This window comes from Condylura cristata, unplaced genomic scaffold (assembly GCF_000260355.1).
Source record: "Condylura cristata isolate star-nosed mole 26May11 unplaced genomic scaffold, ConCri1.0 scaffold00028, whole genome shotgun sequence".
Taxonomy (NCBI): domain Eukaryota; kingdom Metazoa; phylum Chordata; class Mammalia; order Eulipotyphla; family Talpidae; genus Condylura; species Condylura cristata.
This window is the reverse complement of record NW_004567129.1, coordinates 10,481,080-10,505,048: the sequence shown is the minus strand read 5'-3', so window position 1 is coordinate 10,505,048 and position 23,969 is coordinate 10,481,080. Positions and strand designations below refer to the sequence as shown.

General features: G+C 38.9%; 1 protein-coding gene across 1 annotated transcript in view; it reads left to right on the top strand.

The window, feature by feature from the left end:
• The window catches only part of CNTNAP4 (contactin associated protein-like 4), a 232,909-nt gene that overhangs the window by 14,668 nt on the left and 194,272 nt on the right, over window positions 1-23,969 (top strand). Inside the window, exon 2 of the mRNA XM_004690363.2 lies at window positions 19,635-19,745. Within this exon, the coding sequence (XP_004690420.1) occupies window positions 19,635-19,745 (111 nt within the window). The remainder of the gene's footprint in view (window positions 1-19,634; window positions 19,746-23,969) is intronic.

Sequence of the window (23,969 nt, the reverse complement as noted above, 5' to 3'; positions counted from 1 at the left end):
TGGTTTTGATTTCTTCTGGTGTCCTAGAATTTTGTCTCTTCTTTAAAAAAAAAAAAAGTAACATATTCAATCTTTTGGAGAAAAACTCAACATCCCAGGAAAAACGGATTAGGATTCCTCCAAGTTTTTATTCTGTCCTTCATGAGAGAAAGCAACCTGCCTTTAATGAAGATCAACATGAAAAGAAATCACTGCAGATTGACAACTTTGAATGAGAACTGTCTTCCTCACTAAACCAGCACCAATACTGCTCAATCAAGTCTCTTAGAAAGTAGATAAGATTTCTGTAAGAGATGTGGTAGCTTTTGAAAGGCGTTCCTCATTAATCTCAACTCCTTTCATTAAAAAGAGAAATACCAGAGATATACAGAGGCTTTGTGCCTCACTCTCTCTTTGACCATTGATCCCTCTTATCTACCTGGCTCTCTTGATGCTGTGCCCAGGCTTTTAATATTTCCTTTTGGACCCTCCCTGGTGGTGCAACACGTAAGGATGCAGCACTGCAAGCTGGCTGTAACCGCTTCTGTGCAAGAGTTCAATCCCCAGCCCTGGCAGTGACCCACATGGCCTGGCAGACATCTCCTGACCTGTCTGCTGCTCCCCTCAGCAGTGTACTTCATCAGTCTGCCTGTTCTGCTCCCCACTCTGTCTCTGGTGAATCCTCTCACTACCCCTGTATCTCTGGCTTGTACCCCAGTTCTGAATAAATAAATAAATAGATCTTTAAATAAAATGTTTCCTTCTTACTACACTACATCTTTACATATTTTCTCTGTCAAACAAAGCAATGAGATAATCATTTTAATATTTTCTTTGAAATGACAGTATTGATGAGAGGCTTTCCAGTCCTCTTCCTGATTGCACAAGTGAAAACTATGAAGAGAAACTGATTTCATAGGGCATTAATTAATTGGTTCTAACTTGGATTTCTCCTTAATTTGCATAATAAAAAATTTAAGGCCATCTTCTGTGATGGCACACAGGGCAGCCTTTCACAAGGTACACTTTACTAGTTTTATGGTTATTTGCTCAAAACAAATGGCAGATGTTGAAAATGAATGTGCTTACTCACACATTTCCTGTGCTAGGCAGAATTCCAGGTGAAGTACTACCAGCAAATGGCTAATAGGGGACGAATGTAGCATGTTCAGTGGAGTGGCTTGAACTGAGAGTTGTGGTCAGCTTGTGTACTGAATGTTCAACAGTTTTTAAGCCCTACATTCTTCTAAAACCTGCTAGGGACAGTGTAAGCTCCTGTCTGTCTCATCACTTGCCATTTCAAGGGTCCTCTTTATTTTTCAAGTGATCTTTCCTGTGATGTGTAGAAAAACAAGTATCACATTTATATTAGAGTTTCCAGATTCTGGAGGGTGAAAGGAGTGTGCAAGGGAATTATCCTTCCTTCTCCTTAGCTTTTAAGCCACTGACTAGTGATTTTCTTGTTCTACTCAGTGTAATAGGGAACACACATAATCCCTGCCATTCGGGATCCCAACCACATGGAGATGAGAGAAAGACCTGCTTGAAAGTAACCCTAATAAAAGTCAAATGATGTGTAATCTTCTTCAATCTAGATTCCTGGTATGGGACCATTCCAATTTTTTTTATGACATGTGTATTTCCAGTCATGTCTTTAAAAATCAGTAGGTAACCAGTAATATTACTGGAGTCCATATCAGATGAAATTTTTTTTTTGTATTTTTCCCTGAGAATTAATAGTTTGGAAACTTATCCAACAAATTATTTGGGTGAGTATGCTCCATAATAAGTGAACCCTGTAAATGCTCACTTTGGGACCCTGATTATTTTTCACTTGCACCTCAGAATGATGATAATTCAGAGAACAATAGCCCCAAAAGAAAAGAATACTTGTTAACTTTGTCATGAAGATTCTTTGGGAAATATCATTTCCATTCTGTGCATGTATTTGGATTCATTCAAATGATTGTTTCCTATCAACAATTACTCTTCCTCAGTTGGACTATTCATTTAGTTTATGAAAGCGCAGAACCCTCGCAATTTCTGAGACTTCTCGGGCTTTCACCTTACTCAGCTCATCTTATTCATTTATTCCCTCAACAAATATTTAGGAAGCCTCCCAGTGTGCTCCCTGTCATTACCCATATCTTCAGCACCAGTGGTCCTGAAATGTTGTAGTGGATGGAATCACTAACTTCTCCTTACAATTGAGAATGGAAGTTTTGACTCCAGGATGCAGAATGCTTTTGTGGCCATATGTTATGCCAGTTTTGTTTTCTGTGAGCACAAAATGTACAGTAATGTTCAGGGTACTTATGGGGCGGCTGGTATTACTGCGAACAGGGTGAGGAGCGGCTGTGCTGCCGGCTCTAACCAGTCTGCCCTCGACTTGCAGCAAAACTGCCACTTCCTTAGAAAAGCCCAGAAGCAGAGGCATGATGAGAAGGAGCAGAACAGGCATTTGAGGTGGCTAAAGGCCAATATCAGAGAACGCTATTACTTGATGGATGAATAGGGGAGTCAGGAGGGGAATGCAGAGAGGCACATCCAGTGAAAACAAACCCCACAAAAATGTACCCCAAAAATTCAGAAGAAGAACCAATTGGAGATAAAGGCAAAGAAACAGTCATGAATGATAAGTCCTGGGTGTGAAATGAAGGACTGTTGTTTGTCCAGATTATGCAAGGGCTATCTTCATATTGTGTGTTCTGTGCCTTTGATTAGATTTGCATTTTGTGAAGTTAAACCTCTTGGCACTGTCAAGAATGGGGTGATGAGGGAGAGGGAATTCCGTCCTACCTGTGAACACAGAGATCAGTATTCATTCATGTGAGAAGTAACAAGAGCCACAGAATAACCAAGACTGTGATGATGGCCACAGAGAAAGAGCAGACCTCAGGTGTGATGCACTGTGAGCACGTGGGACTGACTGGATGCTATTGCCTGAGAATAAGGAGTGGTCAGCTCCAGTGGGCAACTTTTACTTTTGTGTGGCAATAAATGGGATTAGAGCCTAAAAAGTATAATATGTTCATTGTAGGTAGCTACTTTCCTTCAGAATAGGATTTTTAAGTGCTTTCACATTTATTTGTTTTCATTCTCTTCTCCGACCATTCTACAAAGGATATTTAAATCTACGAGGTGGTGTGTGTGTGTGTGTGTGTACAATGTAATATTTTACAGATTCATGGCATGGTGGTATACTGAGTAAAATACTTTCTGGGGTCACATGTTAGATTTTGATGACATATCTTCTGTGAAGTACACTTCTGTAAATTGGTTTATGACATAATGTAAGTTTTAGGTGTACAGCATTACCATTCCGTATCTGTACACTCATGCTTCCCACCAACTATTTAGCTTCTATCTGCAGCTGCACAGTGGACTCCCTTCCCCATTTCACTCAGTCCTCAGTCCGTCTCCCACTTGGTAACTTCCAGTATGTTCTCAGTATCTAAGAGTTGTTTTTGCTTTGTTTTGTTTGTTTGAACTATTTCTTTATATTCCACATAGGATGACTCTTACTTTTGATAGGAACAAGAACACCCAGAAGTGAGGCTTTCATAGCATTTTCTTCTTTATCACTCTGAGAGTGTTGATGTTTTCTTGTCTCCCACTCAAACACTTACCCCTACTCTACCCATTCATCTTAAGAGAGTAGAGATTCAGCACTTAACCCTTACAACAAAAAGCAAATTCCTATTGTCTGGTTGTTGAAATGTTTCAGGATATATTTTCTGGGTTGAAGTTATTTGTCACTTGACATAAAGAAAAAAGATCCAGATGAGGAAAAGCAAAGTTTGATCACAATTTGGCAATATGTTCTTCAGGTTACTTTCAACATAATTAAACCAACATTGACCAGGTTCCCGTTATTCTGAGTCCTGCGCTGGAAAACAGTTCTGCTGAGCTTGATAGACTAAGCCACCAGAGTGGAAGAGAGAAAGGGTGGGAGGGGGAAAGGTCGTTAGGATGGAACTCATCATGTGCTATTTGTGGAAATGCCACATCATCTTGATTCCATTTCTTTTGCTTCATTTAAGAATTCAGAAGCCATAGATGAATGTTACTCAATTACTGACCATATTTGATACCTGAGTATTGAGAAGAGCTGAGGTAATTGACTCTCCAGAGAGTTGCAGCTCACTCTCCTGTATGTTCTGTAGCCTGACACAAGCTCGAGAGATTTAAAAATCTGTGCCAGGAAACATTTGAGACTTTGGGTTGTTCTCCTAGTCAACTGTTACATTTTTAAAATATGCCCCATGGACATATCCAGCCTTGAAGAAAAACCCAGAAGGTTTTTACTCAACAAAGTTGTGAAGAGATAACCTTTGCTAACTTATGAGTGAACTCAGGGAATTTATGAAAAATAAGGAGACTTCTTTTTTAAAAATGTTTAGTATTTTAAACATCAGAATTTCAATGGCAATGAACATAGCAAATGCTCTTTAGAACTGTTGTATCATTTATATTGCATAAAATAATAATACTATCATATATATATTTTAAGATTTATTTATTTATGCTTACAGAACTAGGGTACAGGCCAGAGGTACAGGGGCAGTAGGAGGATTCACCAGAGACAGAGTGGGGAGCAGAACAGGCAGACTGACAAAATACACTGCTGAGGGGAGCAGTAGGTGGGTCAGGAGATGTCTGCCGTGCCATGTGGGTCACCTCCCTGGCCAGGGATTGAACTCATGCTGCAGTGGCTTTGGAGAGCTTCATAATGTGGTGCTTTAACCCGTTGTGCCACGAGGGAGAGCCCATAATAGTATAATATTTTAATAAATATTACTATTGCTATAATTAGCTAACTCTTTTTCACCATTTAAGAGTTCCTTATTACTCACTTTAGGTTTTGTTTAAAACCAGCAACACATTCACAGTCCTATTAGGGAGGAATATGCCTCTAGTAATGCTTACTTCCTATATTGTAAATTACTCAACGTATTGAATGAACAATAATAAAAGATGATTATTTTTACTCAACTACAATATTTATGGTACAGGTGGGTTAATTTGCAATGAACATTAAATTCTTATTTAAAATGAGATAGACTTTCTGCAGGAAAATCTTGAATCCATTCTGTCATTTAAAATCCCCCTAAGTTAATTGAAATGTATGTTCTCAGGCTGTGAAATAGCTGGTTGTCATCCCTTAAATTTGTCAACTTTTACTACATGAAAATAAGTCCAGAAATTTGTGATAGCTGACAATCTTCCCTTTGCGAGTGGAAATCCTCCAGCCTGCTCTTTTCAGATCGCTTTACCCAAGAATTCCGAATAACTTGCCCTTTCTGATTTTGTTTGGCATTTGCAAGATATAAAAATGTCTGCTTTAAATACTTCTTTTCTTAGTTTTATTCCTACTATAAATCAGATACTAAGCTAGAACCAGAAATCAGGTGTCTGTTCTTTTATCCCCTCCTTTTTATATCAAATACATTATCTTTTTTCTGATAACCTTTGGAACTGATAACTTCTTGAAACCCTAAAAGACACATCTATTTTTCTGTACCTTTACCTACTTATTCGAACTGTCACAAATTATGGGTACTTTTTCCTCCAATGTCCCTACATCTGTCCCTTCTTTTTCTTCAACTGCCTTAGTTGGAAGTGTGAGTCTTTTGTAACTACACTGTGGGTCTGAGCATTTAGACAGGGACAGAAACACATCAGTCTCAGTGCATTATTATTGTGAGCATCTGACCCAGGGTTCTGTGAGGACAGAGAGATTGTCTGAGTGTAAGAAAATCAGCCAAAATTCCTTGTTTGGAGGCCATGCCAAGCTGACCATCTCAGCAGTGACCCAGAGCATTGGACCAAGTAGTACTGTGGGTTTGCTCATAATGTGACTGTCCAATTTAACCAAAATTTCATTAAAGCATAATAGTCTTGGTGCCTTCTTATGAAGGGATTGTGGGGTAAGGGGAAGCAGAATTGAAGATGAGTTTTGAATGATTGTTTCAGTTTCACAGGTGACAATTTGATGCAGATGAGCCCATGTGTATGTGTAGGAACAGGGTGGTGGGGCAAGGCTGGGCAGCTGCCAGAGCCTCAGTTCCAGGGTTCACCTAAGGGAGAGATTCATTAGGATCTCAATTAAAGGAGTCAGTCAGTAACTTCAGTCCCGTCCATTCTTCAAGGACCCAATTGCATGCAGAGATACTGGCCAACTGGATTACAAACTATCTTCAGGCCACACTTCGGTCAATGCAGGCATTTTCTGACATGCAGGCTGAGCAGAGGAATGGAGTAAACATTATGTGGGTGGTGGCTTATAATGCGATTAGTGGATTGGGAAGGGGTAGGTAGGGTAGAATTTGATGTTCAAATGTAGTTTGTGCAATACAAATTCCTTTTACTGATTGAGATTCAATGTCCTCTAGAATCTGGTCAAGATTTTTCAACTCATCTATTATCTTTTATCTTCCCCAAATTAAAAAAAGCTTCCCCAAATAAAAAAAAAACCTTTTTGCAGGTGATGTCTGGAATATCATTGGTGAAGTTTGAAAGAAATCTCACCGTAGAGACAATAGATACTATTACCAGTTTTATAGAGAACCTGCCCATTCCACATCGTCTTAGGATAATGTACTCAAGGTATTTAAATAACTGTTTAAAAGTTCAGACAATAAAGTGAGAGTTGTGCCGGTAGCATAACTTAGTCATTAAAAGTTAAGATATTAAATGGGGAAAAAATGCCTAAAGCCTTCAGCAAGAAATTTGAATTCTCTGACCTTCAATTGCCCATCTAGAGAAATGGAGATCATATCTTCCTTGCAGGGTTGTTATGTGGCTGGGATGTTGCCTGCAATACATGTAACTATTATTGTTATTAGCATTTGTCTCTAGAGGGCTCCAGTTAAACTATCAGTGGTACATTGGCATGGATCAGTTCACCCTATTAATACCTTAATTGCTAAGCATGAAGTGGATTTGCAATAGATTAGATACAATAGATCTCACATATGTGAGAGACGTACCTGAGGGATGGGTCAAGGAGAGGGCATCTTTTATATTGGAGAACTGAGGATGCATTTAAGTACTTGGTCAACTCAACAGCATTTCATAAAGACTAATGGAAAAAAATGATAACTTACATTCACTAAAACAAAATAAAAACTATACAACAATCTTCCTGATTCCAGAGAAGTGTAGCTAGAAGTAGACAAAGACAATTAGCAAAAAAAAAAAAAAAAAAAAAAGAAAAAGAAAAAAAAAAAGAAAGCCATAATGAACATTTTGAATGAAACTTTGGAATTTTGTATTTAACTAAGGTAGTTAATAGCATTTAAGCATGGGGTCTCAAAATGGCAAAATTTTGTGGGCACTTGTAACACCATTATCACAATAAACGCTCCAAGGAGTATTTTAAATGAATTATTTTAAGTTCTAAAGTCAAATGACAAGTATTTAAAGATTCTTCATGGTGGGATATGGTAAAGTGTCGAAACATGTTTCCTACTATTTTTTTTTAAAGATTTATTTATTTATGTGTACAAAATTGGGGTAAAGGCCATAGGTTCAGGGGCAGTGAGAGGCTTCACCAGAGACAGAGTGGGGAGCAGCATGGGTGACTGATGAAATACACTGCTGAGGGGAGCAGCAGGTGGGTCAGGAGAGGTCTGCCAACCATATGGGTCACCTCCAGGGCAGTGGCTTGAACTCATGATGAAGTGGCTTTAGGTTCTTAGTGCTGTGCTTTAACCGTCTGGTCACCAGCCCTATTTTCTACTTTTAAGTAGTGGATGGTCCAATTCAGCATCAAGATTAACAACTAAGAGGATGGAATTTGCAAATAGTAGGTGAACACATACACACGGAAAGACCTGGTAGTAAATGAGTCACCGATATTTGGTTTAGCTACAAATGAATGCAGTCAGTCTGTTAAGAGTTACAGTCATTGTAGAAAAGATGAAGGACCTAGAAATGTGAAGGATGTGTCCAGTGATCTCATGCATGTTTTAGCCTCTAAACTCATATTTGCTAGCAGAGTTTTGTGCTTTGCAGTCGAGGCCCTGGATTTCTTACTGTGAGGCTGTTCTCAGCTCCTGGAGGTCCTTCACATTTCTTGTATACCATATGCCTCCTGCAAGCCCTCAGACATAGCATTTGCTCCTCAAGTCCAGAGGGAGCAATCTCATTCATGTTTCATGTCTTCTTGCTTTGTGTCTTTGGTCCTATTGACCTAGGATAATCTCCCTTTTGAGCAAAGAAAAGTCAGCTAAATCAGGTATTCATTAAAACTGCATCTGCAGAATGCCTTTTGCCATATTATGTAACAGTCGTCAGAGGAAATATCCCACCATATCACAGATTTTGCCTGCACTTAAGGGATTACTGCGGGGCAGGAGGTGTTCTTCAAAGTGCCTGCAACCAGGGCCTGGAATCTAGGGCTCCATTTTTGAATTCTGCCTACTTCCTACTTAAGACTCCCTGGCCAAGGCCATCTAGGGATAGAAACATCCATGCATTTATGTAGCTGGGGTTCCCTAGTGGGGGCGTGGTCTTGCTGGAACAAGGGAGGTTCCAGAGCTCAGAACCACTATCAGTCTGTCCTCCCATTGGGCTATGTCACACATGCTCAGCCAGCTTTTTAACTAAGCTGCCAAAAACCAGAATGGAAACGAGCCCCGGAGGCCAGCCAGGCCTGTCCCTTGCTTGATCACGAAACCAAACGTGATAAGCTTAGCCAATGAAATGGAAATATCCACCACCTCATTTCCCGTTATTGCTCAGAGAGGTTCATTGTTTCTAGTTGGTTTAGCTCCCCCTCCCCTCTTGTTAGAAATAACTTTATTAAAATACCGTTATGGACTCACCTATTAAAATGCACTTATGTGCAGAAAAACTTACTAGAAAGCCTTTCAGTCTTCATCAAAGAGTGTGCTACTTGGAGATATAGGTAACAACTCAAAATAACTTAGTAATAAAATGAAGGTTTTATTTCAGAAATGTTGAAATATTATCTAACACGACTAGAATAGAAATTGAATTGAGGTTTATCCAATTTTCTCTCCAGGAGCCAAAGTCTAAAACATGGCAATTTCAGGTGTAAATATCAATGAATGCACCTAGCACATACCTAGGTCTTGTGGTTCCATGCAACATTCTAGTTACACCCACAGATGCTCCCACCAGAGATACGTCCATTGCCTCTGATGTCCTTCCACATTCCTGGTCAATCATGGCTGCACAATTTCTGCACCATCCTCTATCTGGAATTTTGTTTTTCCCAGCAAATGAAACAAATAGCTGTAAAGCTCAGAGAAGGAAAAAAAGGGCCTCTTGAAACATTTCTTATTGTTTCATAATAGGAAAATGATAAGTGAGAAGAAATTAACTTTTAAGTTAATTACTGTGCCAATTAAAACAGTTTTTTTCATTGAGTTAATATTGGTTTCTATAGTTGTTTCCATAATAGAGGTATAGAAGCCCCCCACCTCAACCCGCCTTCCAGGCCCAATATATATATATTTTTTTTTCAGAGGGAAGGATAATTGCTGTGAGGTTTTTTAAATGCTGCCCTGTAGTTCTGTGTGGACTCACCTGGGCGTAATTCTTATAATACGATTTTGCAAGAGATATCCAACTAAATTTTATTCCATCCTAACACTTGAAGTTTTTCAATTTATTAAATAAACACAGAAGGCAGCAATCAGACACTTTCACAGTACTTACTACATAGCAGGGACCAGGACTCTCTGTGCCAACTCATTTAATTCTCAGAAGGCCCTGCTTACCCTAGGACTATCATTAGTCCCACTTAGAGACAGGAGTGGGGAGGCAGTTTAAATAAAGTGCCTCAGATTGGTCAGTAATTGGCACAGACGGGATTTGAGCTCAGGGAGGATGGCTCTGGAATGACATATATAATCACTGTGCCACACCACATTTTGGCTCCTGTGTGAAGTGACAGGTAACTCATGATGTTGACCCTCCAGACACTTTTCATCTCAGCAAGTGGAGACCCAGACCCCCTGAGAGTTGCCATAATGGAAGCTTGTTCAGACTTATGAGGAGTTTTCCAGAAAGGTGGGAGGGGTGGAAGCTCTCAGGGGGACTACAGAGAAGGGGGTGGGCAGAGCTGAGACTTGGAACATAAGCAGGGCTCACAGTAGGGGGGGAAGAACATGTCTCAGCTTTGTGCATTGAGGAGGGGGTTGAGATAATCTCCCAAAGAACTCTGTGAATGATTGTCTTGTCTACCTCAAGTTATTGTTACACATTCGTTTACCATTGTCAACCCTAATGGCGAATTCCAAATGGGAGTTCTCATCATGAAAGTAGTAGGTGAGTGTCACTCTATCAGATTCAGAACTCCCCTTTAACAATCAGTGAGCAATATTTTGAGCTACAGAATCTGAGAACTTTTTCATTTCTTGATCATGCAATCACAGCGTTGCAACTGTGGAAGGCAGAGTGATGGCCTCTCAAGGATGTTCACATCCTAATCCTCACCATTTTCAAATTTGTTACCTTACCTGGCTCAAAAGACTTTATAGGTGTGATGGGATGAGGCTCTTGAGGGGAGGAGGTTATCTTTTAGCAGTGATGGCAAACTAGTACAGCAGATACTTTCCTGCTTTTTTTCCTGGCTTGTGAAGAAACAAGCCATTGTTTAAAAATAACTCTGTTTTAAAAAGAAGAAAAAAGAGGACCTCTTTGGTGGCCGAGGGGTTAAGTCTCAGTGCTCTCAACACTACCGCCTGAGTTCACTCCCTGGCCAGGGAACTGACCCACATAGGGCCCAGCAGACCTCTCCTGTCTCGCCCACTGCTCTCCTCAGCAGTGTATTTTAGTTAATTCAGCTGCTCTGCTCACCACTGGTTCATCCTCTCACCCCCCATATCTCTGGCTTATCCCTCAGTTCTTATATGCAACATAAATTGATAAATATTTGCTTTGAAATTATGGAAAAAGAGAAGAAAAATTCCTCTTCCTGTACATTAAGCCTATTTTCTTTTAAAACATAGTCCTCATTCATATTTCATTAATACTCAAAGAAGATACAGAATTTAGCAATAGTTTGTCCTTAGTTTGTAATTGAGTTGAAATGTTATTTAAGGTAACAGCAAGCATGAACAACAGGATTGGCCCATGTTATGGCACCTGCTCTTATGAGAACAGTGACTTTAGTTGTTCTAGCATAGATGCAAAGTCAAGTTAAACGGTGTTGTTTGCAAGAAATGGAGGAGGAATCACGTAAACTCCTATGCCTGAGTTCACGAGATTTGACACTTATGAGTCTGCACGTGAGCTAATGTAGATGGACCTCACTGCACCTTTTGGACATGGTCTTTCATTCTCTCTTATCCTTTTTCTTGCTTGATTCCATGTTAGTAGGCATCAATGTCATGGATCCATTGATTGGTGTAGCTGTTACTTTTAACCTCAAGTGAGTACTTTCTTTGACTGGACTTATGTGTATTAATGTCCAGTGTACATTGTGTTTTCCAAGTTACACACCTATTAATGTTCTAAACCTCTCCCTACCCTCACTGACTCTGGGAGGTAACACTTTATATCATTATTGAAACAATGTGAAACATTTTATATTCTATAATGTACTATTTAAATTACTTTTAGCTCATCCTCATTTCAAATTCCTCTCAAGTCCCTTTTAAATCAAAAGTCAGTTCTGGAATTTAGATTTGGTCATAAAAGGAGCTGGCTTGAGATATGTGTACAAATCTTAAATCTACTCATCCTGATGTCACACGGGGCCATTTTATCTGTCAGTGTAAGTCCCGGGTGTGTGTGGATTTCTAATTTGGATCCTGTCTTTATTTGTTAGTTACTTCTTCCACCCTTCATCTTTGGTAGGTTTTTTTTTTTGGCTGGATTTGTAGTTCTCCTTGTCCTAATATCTGGACTTTATAAATAGTTGCTATTAAACCTCTAAAATCAATCAGCCTCTAGCTGTGCTGTCATTAAAAGTTAACTGCCTCCCTATTAATCCATTAATTGTGAAGATTAATTGGGAAAGCTATTAAAACCAAGGCTCTATCTTGGGCACGTAAGCCAGTGTTTGCCTCTAAGTAGAAACTTATCCCATTAACATCACACAATATTAGCAATTACATCTATGTTTGTATATATTTATTTGTAATTTACCCTTGACTTATGTGGTAGAAAATGCATAGAAACTTATAGGCTGCTGCCAAAACCAAATCTTGACAACTTAGAAAATTATTTTCTGTCTTGGATGCAGTTTCAGGAGAAATAATGATAAATATTTACTTGTTTTAAATTGCAGCAGTATGTTATTTTTTTAGATTTAAGCCACTGATTGATAAAGTTAGAAGCTCATGTTTGTTTCTGTCTGAGACTAGTATCCTCAGGTGAATGTTATTTTTCATGTCAAAGTCAAATTAAAATGCAGAGAAGATAAAGAATTTAGTAATAGTTTGTACTTGATAGTATGTAATTGAGTTGGAATGTTGTTTAAGTAAAGATGAGTGTTAAGAACAGGAAAGGCCCATTTTAGGGTACCTGCTCCTGTGAAAAGTTACAGTTCATTCAAGTACAGTTGTAGCATAATGATTCCTTACAACCTATTCTTTTTCTCACCAGAATATCAGGGTGTGGAAGCTTTCTACACAGTCAGTAAACATGGGAGAAAGGGTGAAGTGTGAGACTATAACTCTTCTTTCTGGATTGAGAGGTTCACAATTCCTGGCTAGGAAAGAATTCAAAGCCACTTGTCTGTGCTGACTCATCTATTTCTCAGAAGGCCCTGCTTACCCTAAGACTATCACTAGTCCCACTTAGAGGCAGGAGTAGAAAGACAGTTTAGATAAAGTGTGTCAGATTGGTCAGTAATTGGCACAGACAGGATTTGAGCCCGGGGGGTTGGTTCTGGAATGACATTTATGATCACTGTGTCACACCATATTTTGGATCCCGTGTGAAGTGACAGGTAACTCATGATGTTGACCCTCCAGACACTTTCATCTCAGCAAGTGGAGACCCAGACTCCCTGAGAGTTACCAAAATGGAAGCTTGTTCAGATTTATGAGGAATTTTCCAGAAAGGTAGAAGGGGTGGAAGCTCTCAATAAGGGGGCCCCATAGAAGTGGGGGCTATGGCTTAGACTTGGAGAATAAGCAGGGCTCACAGTGGGTGGGAGAACATGTCTCAGCTTTGTGCCTTGAGAAGGGGGTTGGGCTGCTTCCCTAAAAACAATGGGAATGCCACAGTCTTGTTTGTCTCAAGTTATCTTTACACATCTTTTATTTCTAATGATCTGCTCAAAATGGGAGTTCTCATCATGAGAGCAACAGGTGTGTGTGTACCTACCACAGACTTGGCTGACCTCCTTTTGAAATAACCCAAATGCCAAAAGAAGCATGTTTTGGGGAGGCTTGTAAACATCTTGGGGATGGAAGGAGAAGCTGTTGTGAACATCGTAGAAAAGACTCTAATTTTTGAATAAAATATTTTGTTCAAGGGGATGGGTTTCTTAAAAGGAGGGTCATTCTTTAATCCTGCATTTAGCACTGGAATATTTGAATTGTCTTAACTATTTTTTTTTTTTAGAATAGACTAAGATTTCAAAGTTTCCAAAGCTTAACGTCAAAGGTCTCACCCTACCTCTAGTGTATATGAATCTTTAAGGATTCTAAGCATGTTTGCTGTCTAGTCTAGTGTTCTTCAATAAATATGCCTGTGGTGATTCACTAGCAGACATGGAGCTGAATTTGGTAGATCTTCTAAATAGCAGAGAAGGTGGTTTACTCAATGGTAACAGAGGTGAATGATACTGAATATTAATCTTTTCTTTTTTTTTGTTAAAATATATTTTAAATCACCAATACATTTTTTCATCAGTGTACTGATTCATAATAGAAACTGTGCCTCTGAGTAAATTATTTAATCATGTGTTCCTTTCTCGGTTGTCCAATGGAATTAATATTATAAAGTAATATAAGGTATTGGTTAGGATCAAATGACCAATACATGTAAACCACTGAGAACATAAGCAGCCAATAATATATACCTATTATCTCAGTACAGGTAGTATATTACATAGAGATTAGGAAAATTGAATTATTTTTATTAAAAACTGAACAGCTTTTACTTACTCATGAGAATTATGCATTAAAGCACTTTGTAAAATAAAATTTAATTACTTGCAATTGAGCTGTATTAAAATACTTTCAGTATAGCTTGCATACTTATTTGTAAGAGACTGAGTTTTTCATACACACAGTTTGCCAGAGTTCTAATTTATCATTGTCTTTTGAGTGATAACTCTCAGTTTTTCTTTCGAGGGAAGAGTAAATGGTGATTTTTCTTAGTGATTGACCTGAAAGTTGTAGATTTGTTTCTCTCTCTCTCTCTGTGTGTGTGTGTAGAAATGTCTGCACACAAATTAGGTAGGTAATTTTCTCCCTAAGACTGTGGATAAGTTAACAGAATTCATTAAACTGCACGTAATCCGTTCATAGTTTTATTTATTGATTTATTATTATTACTTTTTCTTTTTACAAAAAGAGATGAAAAGCTATCGCCTATTTCCAACTGCAGATGAAGGTTAACATGGAAATTCTAATACAGCTACCCAATAAGTTGAATAACAAGTCTTACTGATATGTTGTTGGAGTGGCTTTCATTTCTCTCTCTAAAAGAAAGAAAAAACTAATGGCCCAAACATACTTTGCTATTCATTTGCATTGCACAAACCTTCCTCCCGGAGGTTTAATTTTCAAACTGCTCTAGTGACTGGCATCTTCATGTTCTTCTGTGCTCTGGGTTCCACTGCCACTGGCTTTGCTGGACCAAGCTGGGTGGGGGCGGGGCGGGGCGGGGCGGGGCGAAGGGCTGAATCCCAGCATGCAGCGTGGTCTCATACCCAGCAGTCCCTTGCCATCCCTGGGAGGAGGCGGGAGCTGTGGTGCTGGGAATAGTCACGGTAGAACACTATCCAACAGCGTGTGGGTGTCACATGAAGGTAGGTAGGAGTTTACAGAAGCACCAACAGGGTCGTGGGGGAGAAGGGGAAGGTCCCATGATTCAAGCGGCCCAGCTGAAAGTTGGAGCAGGCTGCGGAGAATCCCCGTCCTACTCCTGCACTTGAGAATCCTTCTTGGTAAGTGCCAGGAGTGTGAGGGGCCCTGGCAGCTATGTCCTCCCTGCTGCGGAAGCAAAAGCTGAACATGAAGGAGCCCCGGGGGGGCTAGATACCACAGAACAGAACCCGAATCGTGGGAGGTGCCCACGTGCCAGCAATGGGTCGCAAGCAGGGAGAACGCAGCTTCGCTCTGGGAGAATGGGGTGCAATGAGGCCTCAGTATCAGCTGCTCATTGTTTTGGTGCGGAGAGGGGGTTGCGGGTCCGGCCCCAGGCTCCCCCTCCACCCTAGTCATGCTAGGCAGCTGCTGCGGAGCTGCTCACCTGGACACTAGCTGGCCTGGTGCAAGGGTCTGCTATGTAAGTGAAATCACACTTGTATGCCCCTGTATACATGTGGTGTGTATGTGTGGGTGTGTAATGTGTTTGTGAGACTGTGTGTAACAGGTAGATAGGAGAGAGCTTATGAGGTATGTGTGTGTATGATATAGCATAGATACATGTATACTAGTGCATATATAGACGGTATTTGTTTGCACATTTATTTCCTCAGTGGGAAAGGGCTCATGAATTATGTGACTTGGCAGTCTATGTAAGTGAAATCATTCATTTTATATAAATATACTTGTGATATATGTGTACACATAATCATTCTGTTATTATCAGCATATTTAGACGTATATAACATGTATACAAGGACACATTAAGTGGGTGCTATCATTTTCTGTCACTTATGATTTCATCACTAGCTTAGATTTATAGTCAGCTTATATGAATATTATATACACGTTCACATCCACATGTACATTATACATGCATGCAGTGCACACATGTACTACAATTTACACACAATCACGACACATGCACACCATGTATAAATATTGTACACATAAAGTATATGTATGTGTTATGCATGCATACTGTTGTGTGTCTGTATACATACGTGTGTGTATGTGTGTGTACATATATTTTACTTGTCCCTGAGAAGGGACCAGGAAGCTCTGATAATAGTAATTAAAAAGCAATGTTTTGATCTTAAGTAGCATATCATTTATGACTTCTGAAACTCCTTAAATGCCTATATATTTATATACTGTAAATGCTGTAGACTCTTTAGAAAGCTATTACATGGAGCGAGTAATCAAGGAAATTTGAGGGGCTGCTGAGAGTACTATTGATAATTGAGGAATTAGTCCCAGGAGTGGCTCACTAGGTTGCTTTTTATCAACTGCTGTACTGTTGACATTAGAGACCAGAGAAGTCTATCTGGGAGGGCCACTCTGTGCATTGGTAGGATGTTTATCAGCATCTCTGGCCTTTAGATTCCAGTAGCACCCCAGCGTATGTCCACACACTGCTAAATGACCCATGGGGGGGGGCACCATCACTCCAGTTGTGTTTCTCAGCTTTTCAAGACCAGAACCTGAATTTTTGTCGCATTCTGAGAAATTATTTTCTGGAATTAAATTCACAGGAGACTGATAGTTCATCTGGGATTCCATTTCATGAGTGTCTGGAGGGAAATACTTCTTTTATTCCAGACTTATTGCTATGTGAGACTCCTATACCCCCTGTGTCAATACTATTGAAGAGCAAATTGATAATAAACAAATAGCATGGCAAATCTGGAATTGAGTACACAGCTTCCTGAGAGCCTTTTTATGCATGTCCTGGTGCATGATGGAATCCCTACACCCCAAACTACAGAAATAATACATACAGTCCAGTTGTTCTTACATACCTCATTTCTTTGTCAATATCATGTCACACTACAATGAAAACAAGGAGTTAACCACCTCAGTGTCTCAGTGATCTCCTTGTAACAACAATTAATACCCCGAAGAGGAGTCCTAACTATTAGTAACTATGTGAAATGGCTGTAAGTTCTCAGCAGAGTGATCACTGAATGTGTTGATTATTCTAAATTTTATCTAAGAATCACTTAAAATATTTTATTGCAAAATACATTTGTGGGGAAATGTATTTGCTCACAGTGAAGTAGACTAACTTCCTGTCACCGCTTCTCAGGCCAACAACTCGAACTTTACCCAGACAGGAAGTTCCCCATCTGCCCCTTCCTCATCCATTTCCCATATCACAGCTCCCTCTCCCCACAAATGGAATTCACCCCTTCTCTCATTTTAATTCCATTCTTTTATAGCTAAAGATAGAACGATATTGCTTCTCAACTTATAGTGGCAAAAACAAATGAGCAATAAATATATGCCCTCCAGATTGCTCTTGAGAGGCATTTTACATCTGAAACATCGATTTGGATCTGCATAATTGATTGTAAGTTGCTGTTAAACATTCTTTTTGTCATGTTGACACCCAAGTGCTGATAATGATTCAGAAATGACTGTACCTCTGGTGCACCCACACCCACCATGTACCCTCCCCCCCACCAATAATTAATGCACCTGTTTGTGGGGTTTGTGCGAAAGCATTTTGGTTGTTGCTTAAGATTGGGCAGCAATCAGGATTCTTGTCAGCATTCCATGGATTGTATGTCTTTTTGTGTCTAGCTCCTTCGTACTTTTAAGTTACCACTAAATTGGCAGTGTCAGTACTTAAGCCAATCAATAGACATGCAGGAACTCTGGGCTAGTTCTCAAATAAGAGTTAGCTAAAGAATTGATGGCGTGAAAGGAGAAAAAGTGGACTTTAAATGAAAATGAGTCAATCTTTGGTAAATTCTTGTTAAAGGCATTCAGGTGTTAAGTTGGCAAATTTTTTACTTATCACTCAGACTTTAAACATTTAGCTATAGAGAAAAACATGTATTTCAAGTAATAGCAGGACTGCAGAAAAATATTGTAGTTAGAATATTTAAGCAGCAAAACTGCTAGTGACTATTTTTAAGTAAATGATGTTCAAGCAGAACAACTTCATAAAATTTCAGATGAACTTAGACCATTCCTAGATTAATTGATATTGAGTTGCTTATAGTTAATTGAAAACTTGGTTCAGTAACTGCCTGGTTTTAATTACAATACATATTAGGTCCAAAGGATGGGAGAAATATTTTTCTGATTAAAGCAAAAATGGAAACAATAATAATTGTATAAAATACATTATAAATCCTTTAAAGGTTATATCGAATGAAGAAATAGCTGAATAAAAGAAATTTATATAAGTAGTATGGTAAATATGAAAATATTCTTACAATTTTTTCTCTTTATGCTATATTTTTCACTTTATATGTGATAGACATAAAAGATTAGGTTATAGTTATGACCTTTTGTATATATTCTTATTTACACATTGATATATTCATGCTTATGTGTGTGTACATACACTCTCTTCCTCCAATTTATGCTTTTCATTTTTTGTTTTAAACGTTAAAAATATTACATGTCCCTAAAGGACATATTACTTACCTTTGTTAGTTTTTAGAGACTCAAAACTATCAACAAGTGCTATATGGTCTTCTGTAACTTGAATTCTATTCACCAAAAATTTTGTTCCTGAGTTCCAACCAGTTATTTTGGAGGGGTATCTCCTTTTTATTCTTTGTTCTTCTACTGTGGAAAGTACTCTCACTTCCAGATGTGTTCTTTGATCATTGCTTATTTGGATTGTCAGTCATCTTTTGCTAAGTATGAGTAATGTCACCAGAAATTGCAGGTCTCCTAGGGCACAAAGAGTCTTTCTAGGTCGGTGCTTTCCACCTTTTTATTTTTACAGGACACTTCAACTATTAAGATTTGTATAGCATGTGGAGGTAAGAAGAGAAAGTTTCTTAAGACCAATGGTTGGTCATAGAAATGCTGTCCAGGGGGACAGGCCTAAGAGTGTTGTGGTGGAACCTGGGATAAAGAAGTTCACACACATGAACTAATTGTTTTTAAATGTAGTTGCTTCAATTTACTCTCCGCCTGCAGTATCTTGGCCCATGTTCTATAGATGAGCTGGTGTTCTCTGAGGTCTTACTTGTCTGCCATCAGTGAAATGGTATCTAGTCATAGGCCTAAATTACAATGCATTTTACTGATGAGTTTATATAGATTCGGTTTTCGTAGATTTTGTTCTGTGAATTCTCTGATCTTGTGCCCTTTTTTCGTAGTGAGTTTTCTTACTCATAGAGAGATCATTTTATTTTACTTTGTTTCCCTTAATTTGGAATATTGATTGGTACTGCTCTGTAAGTACTTTTTAAGTACTAGATTTTGCTATGTTTTAGTATGTTTTTCTTCACTTTGTGTAGCTCCTGGCAACCCAAACATCATTGTTAATTTCGCTATAGTTAAATTTATAAACCTTTTTTATATAAATTTATTTATAAGCAGGGTATGCTGATTCAAAATTTTTATTTCTTAAGTAAACCTTCCTAGTTACGATACTCTTCATAGTCTCTGTGACTTTTCCTTCTCCATTTCCATGTTCTCTGCTCTTTAAGTTTCTTTCTTCTTGAACTCCTAAGAGTTCCAGGGGAATATGCCATGACAGCAGTGGAGCACATGAGCCTTGCTTTTTTGTTTCATCTAGTTGGTTGGTTGGTTTTATGTGTCAAATCCAAGAATGCTTTCCGCTCCCCGCCTTCCTGAATGTGGATTGTCTCCTCTTCCCAGATGACTGTGATGCACCCCTGGTGTCCGGCTTGTCTCCGGCTTCATTCAGCAGTTCATCCGAGCTCTCCAGCAGCCATGGCCCTGGATTTGCAAGGCTAAATCGCAGAGAGGGTGAGTCTGCTCTTCCGGCTGATTGGTTTATTATGAATCTTATTAACTTCCCATCCTCCTAGAATAAAATCATCACACGCAGTATATTGAGAAAGGAAGTAACTTTCTAAATAAGCTAGTCAGAAACTCATGGGATGTGCATGACAGGTAGCACTGTTCTGCCACAGCAAGAGATGCGTCTTATTTCAAAATCCCGTGTTATCCGTTTAGCACGAATTGAGTTCAGCATGAATTGAGTTCCTTCAGTGCTGTGAGGTTTTTATGTAACGTATGCATAAACTTCCTGACAACAAAATACAATCATTATGTATGCAGGAGCCATGAAAATTTAATTGGCCCTCTGTTTCAAGTTAAACAAGGAAGGCTGCAAGAAGAAGTAATTTTAAAAGATGCTAGTTGTTTAAAAGTAATAATCCCTCAGTTTGTTTAATTCTCAGAGTGGATGACGTGACTTTCTCTCCTGCTAAGGAATGGGAATTTAATAAGGCTTTCGTGATCTTCCAGGAATAGTCAGTTCAGATTGTTGACTCTCTCTTAGGTAGGGTGTGTTTGATTGCTTGACTATCCTTACAGGAAAGTGCAGATAATTAAATGATGGCTTGCTGTGGAAATAAGGAAGAATTTAAATACGGTGAGAGTCAGAGCAGCATTGTGTTCCTTTTTTTTTTTTTTTGCAATAAACTAAGGCAGTAACCATCTGCATGTACATTCTGCAGAGAAGGGCTTGGTGCTAACAGTGAAAATATTTTTAACAACCATAAAAATATAGATACCTACATCATATATTATCGAAACTGTGATTCACTCATCATTATCCCCATGTCACATGCCATATGTCAGCCAATCCTTTTAATTTTTCTCCCTTGATATCACCCTAGATGTTGTTGTTTGAACACATTCGACATGGGATATAACACATAGATCACATGTACATGTCTTACCATCTGGTACACATCACAAAGATTTAACACTGCTGTGGTTTTACATTGAAGTTTATTTTAAAAATTGTTTGTCATGTTGTTGGAGACAACAACTCACGTTAGGAGAATATCAGTGAGTTGGACCAGTTTTGGTCACATTGGACTGTCTCCATTTTCAGTTCTGACTCCCTGATTGACCACATCAAGAGAGCCAGTCCCGTAGTCCCCATGGTCCTTCCAGCAGGAATGCCATTATCACAACACTGATTTAGAATGAGATCTCTATTGTGTACCCTGTTGTTTAAAGCAAGGCACAGTTTTAACTTTTCCTGGACTTCATTGCAGTAAAAAAAAACTTTCATAGTGTTTGGCCCATGGAAAAAAATACAGACTTTAACTGTTGATGTCATTTTTTGAGATTCAACAAGTCAAAAAAATGTATGTTATTAATTGGATCAAATTGTATTTTTCATTAATTTATATACTCATCAGGCGCCTCCATCAGTGAGACTCATTTTCATTCTTAATTCCTTTCTGTGGCTCTTGGTGAAACATAGTATCAAACTTCATGAATCTAATTTGCATACTAATGAAATAGAAACAAAACAGGATCATTTTAATTATCTTTCGCTCATTGTCAACCTACTTGATTACATTTTTTCTTTAGTTTTTCTTTTTTCCCTATTAATTACATGAAATGTTCACTAAGGAATGTCAGATGTTAAGTGATATACTAAAGGCTATATCTATTATTTTTAGTATTGCAACTAAAAATTCTTGTGGTAAAAAAAAAAATAAAATCAGTAAATAGAGGCTTCATTGTCCTAGAAGCACAGATTTCACGACCTCTTTCCTTTGGAATCTGGAACTCCCAGAGATTAGACAGTCAGACCATGAGGAATCAACAGTCCCCTGCTTAAATGGAGGCCTGGGGGTGACTCTGCAAATAACTATTCCCCTGCTAGGGGATTGCCATCAGGAAAAAGTGTTGTTTGTATAATGATTTCATTTTGACCAGTAGAGAGGAAGAAATTTTTTTTTTTTTTTTAGCTATGTTAGTTTCATTTTGCTGTTTGAATGCTGTTATGGGTTAAGCTGTATCCTCCACAGGTAAGAAAGAAGCGAAGCAAAGGAAACAATAAAATCCAGCCAAAACAAACTTGAAATTTAACTGCAGAACTGAGACTGTCAGGCTGGGGATGGGGAGGGAAACATGCCCCATAGTGAACCAGTCAGTAAACACACATACACACAGTTAAAGTTGCAAAACCCAGCACCCTACCAAGAACACAGGCAAGTCCTAATCCTGATACCATTACTCCTGGCCACCTTTGAGCCATTGGATACAGGATCTTAGCAGATGAGATCCAGTTGAGATGAGGCCCTATTGTGTCAGGGTGGGCTCCACCTAAGACCTCCACTGAGGATACAGTGAAGGTGGAAGCAGAAACTGAAACGATGGAGCCAAGGGATGCCAAGTTTTGCCAGCAACCCCAGAAGTTAGGACGAGGCAAGGAGGGAGTCTGTGGAGGGACCGTGAGTACACTCACACCTTGATGTTGGGCTTCCCCACCCCCAGACTGTAAGAGAGTAAACTGTCTGCTGTTAGGCTGTTTATTTAGTGGTATTTTGTTGCAACTACCCTGGGAAAATCACACAACTGCTATTGAGTAAATGACTTCTTTTTCCCACTTCCTCTGCACTGGGAGGAGGCATCTCAATTTGAATCCGAACTATTTCTTAGCTCAGAGGAATATAATCCAACCTTAGCTGTAAGCAACACAAACAAAAGCCAGTCCCTGCTAGTACTGCCCAGTTAACAGGATGAAAACTCTTTCTGCCTTTATGTAATATTCCCATTGTGTAGCCTCAGCCTAGCTTGAAGTGTAATAGGCAAAAGTAAACAGTCAATGTAAATAGATTCTCTTGCATCATTTGAGAATCCAGGTGTGTTCTCAGGGCAGGATGTAGGGAATCCAGGTTGGTAGAATTTTTCTCAAGGTTGCAGTATAATCCAAATGAAGACTTTTGCTTTCATGTATCTGGGAAACTTTGCAAGTGAGTTGAGTTATTGAAAACTGATGTAGTTGCGCATTTAAATAAAATAACGAAACAGTAAATAAAACTGTTGTACAAAGCAAAAATCAAATGTTTATAGATGAGGGAATGGATGTATGTGCACAAATTCATTTAGGCTACAGACTGCTTCTGTAACTGGCAGATACTCTCTGAGTTTTCTCTCATCCATTCAAAATATTTCCTATGTAGCTAAATAGTTGAACGTCTGTATTTTCCTGTTGTCTGTTTTACTGAGCCACAGCTATTCCCTTTCACGCTAAATGATCATAGAACAGTGCTTCCCCGTGCCTATAAGATTTGCTGTTAAAAATCAATCAACCTATCTGTAGAGAGATTAGCAATTTGGTTAATTGTCAGAAAGAACTCCCGTTCTTGAATGTACTTCTAATGAGAATAATTATGACACACTATACAGAATTATTTGGTGATTCTTACTGCCCTAAATCACCGTGCTTGTTCACATACAACTATTATGTTTAAATTAAATTCCCAAAGATAAATTCCCAGGGAGTGTGTGCGGCACGTCAGTGCTGAAGAGGAGAGATAGGGGAGGTTTCCTGCTGTTAAACAGATTGCTAAAATCTTTTGTCATTTTTCCATTAAAAATGATGACATCCATGTATTTAATAACCAATACTTTCTAAGGAAAAGTGTAAGAGATGATTTCCATACAGGACAGAAAAAATCAAGCCTAATGGGGAGCTTGGTGGGCATAGTGCGTATGAGTTTGAAATGTACCTGAGAGGAATCCAGAGCACCCCTGACTGAGAACGGGACAGAATTTACTGCTCTGGGAATGCTGTGGCCTTGCAGACTTGGTTAGGGAACCCGTGGAAGTATAGCTGTTCCCATGTGGTGGGAATCACTAAGGCCATCTAAGTCCCTGAATGATCTGCTCTTTTAGTAAAGCAAAACACACTCTACCATCCATTAATCCCCCTCCACCCTTGCTCCCATCCCACCCATAACTCCCTGGTAACCTCAGTTCTACTGTCGACATCTGTGGGCTTATTTTTATTTATTTTGTCCATGCACAGCTTTGTTTCTTTATACACATAGGTGAAGTTATCCAATACTTGTCTTTCTCCTGACTTACCTCACTTCCCATTATTGCCTTTCCCTTTGCTGCAAATGTTAAAATTTCATCTTTTTAGGTATTTGACTAATGTTTCATTGTATATATACCATATATATATATATATATATATATATATATATATATATT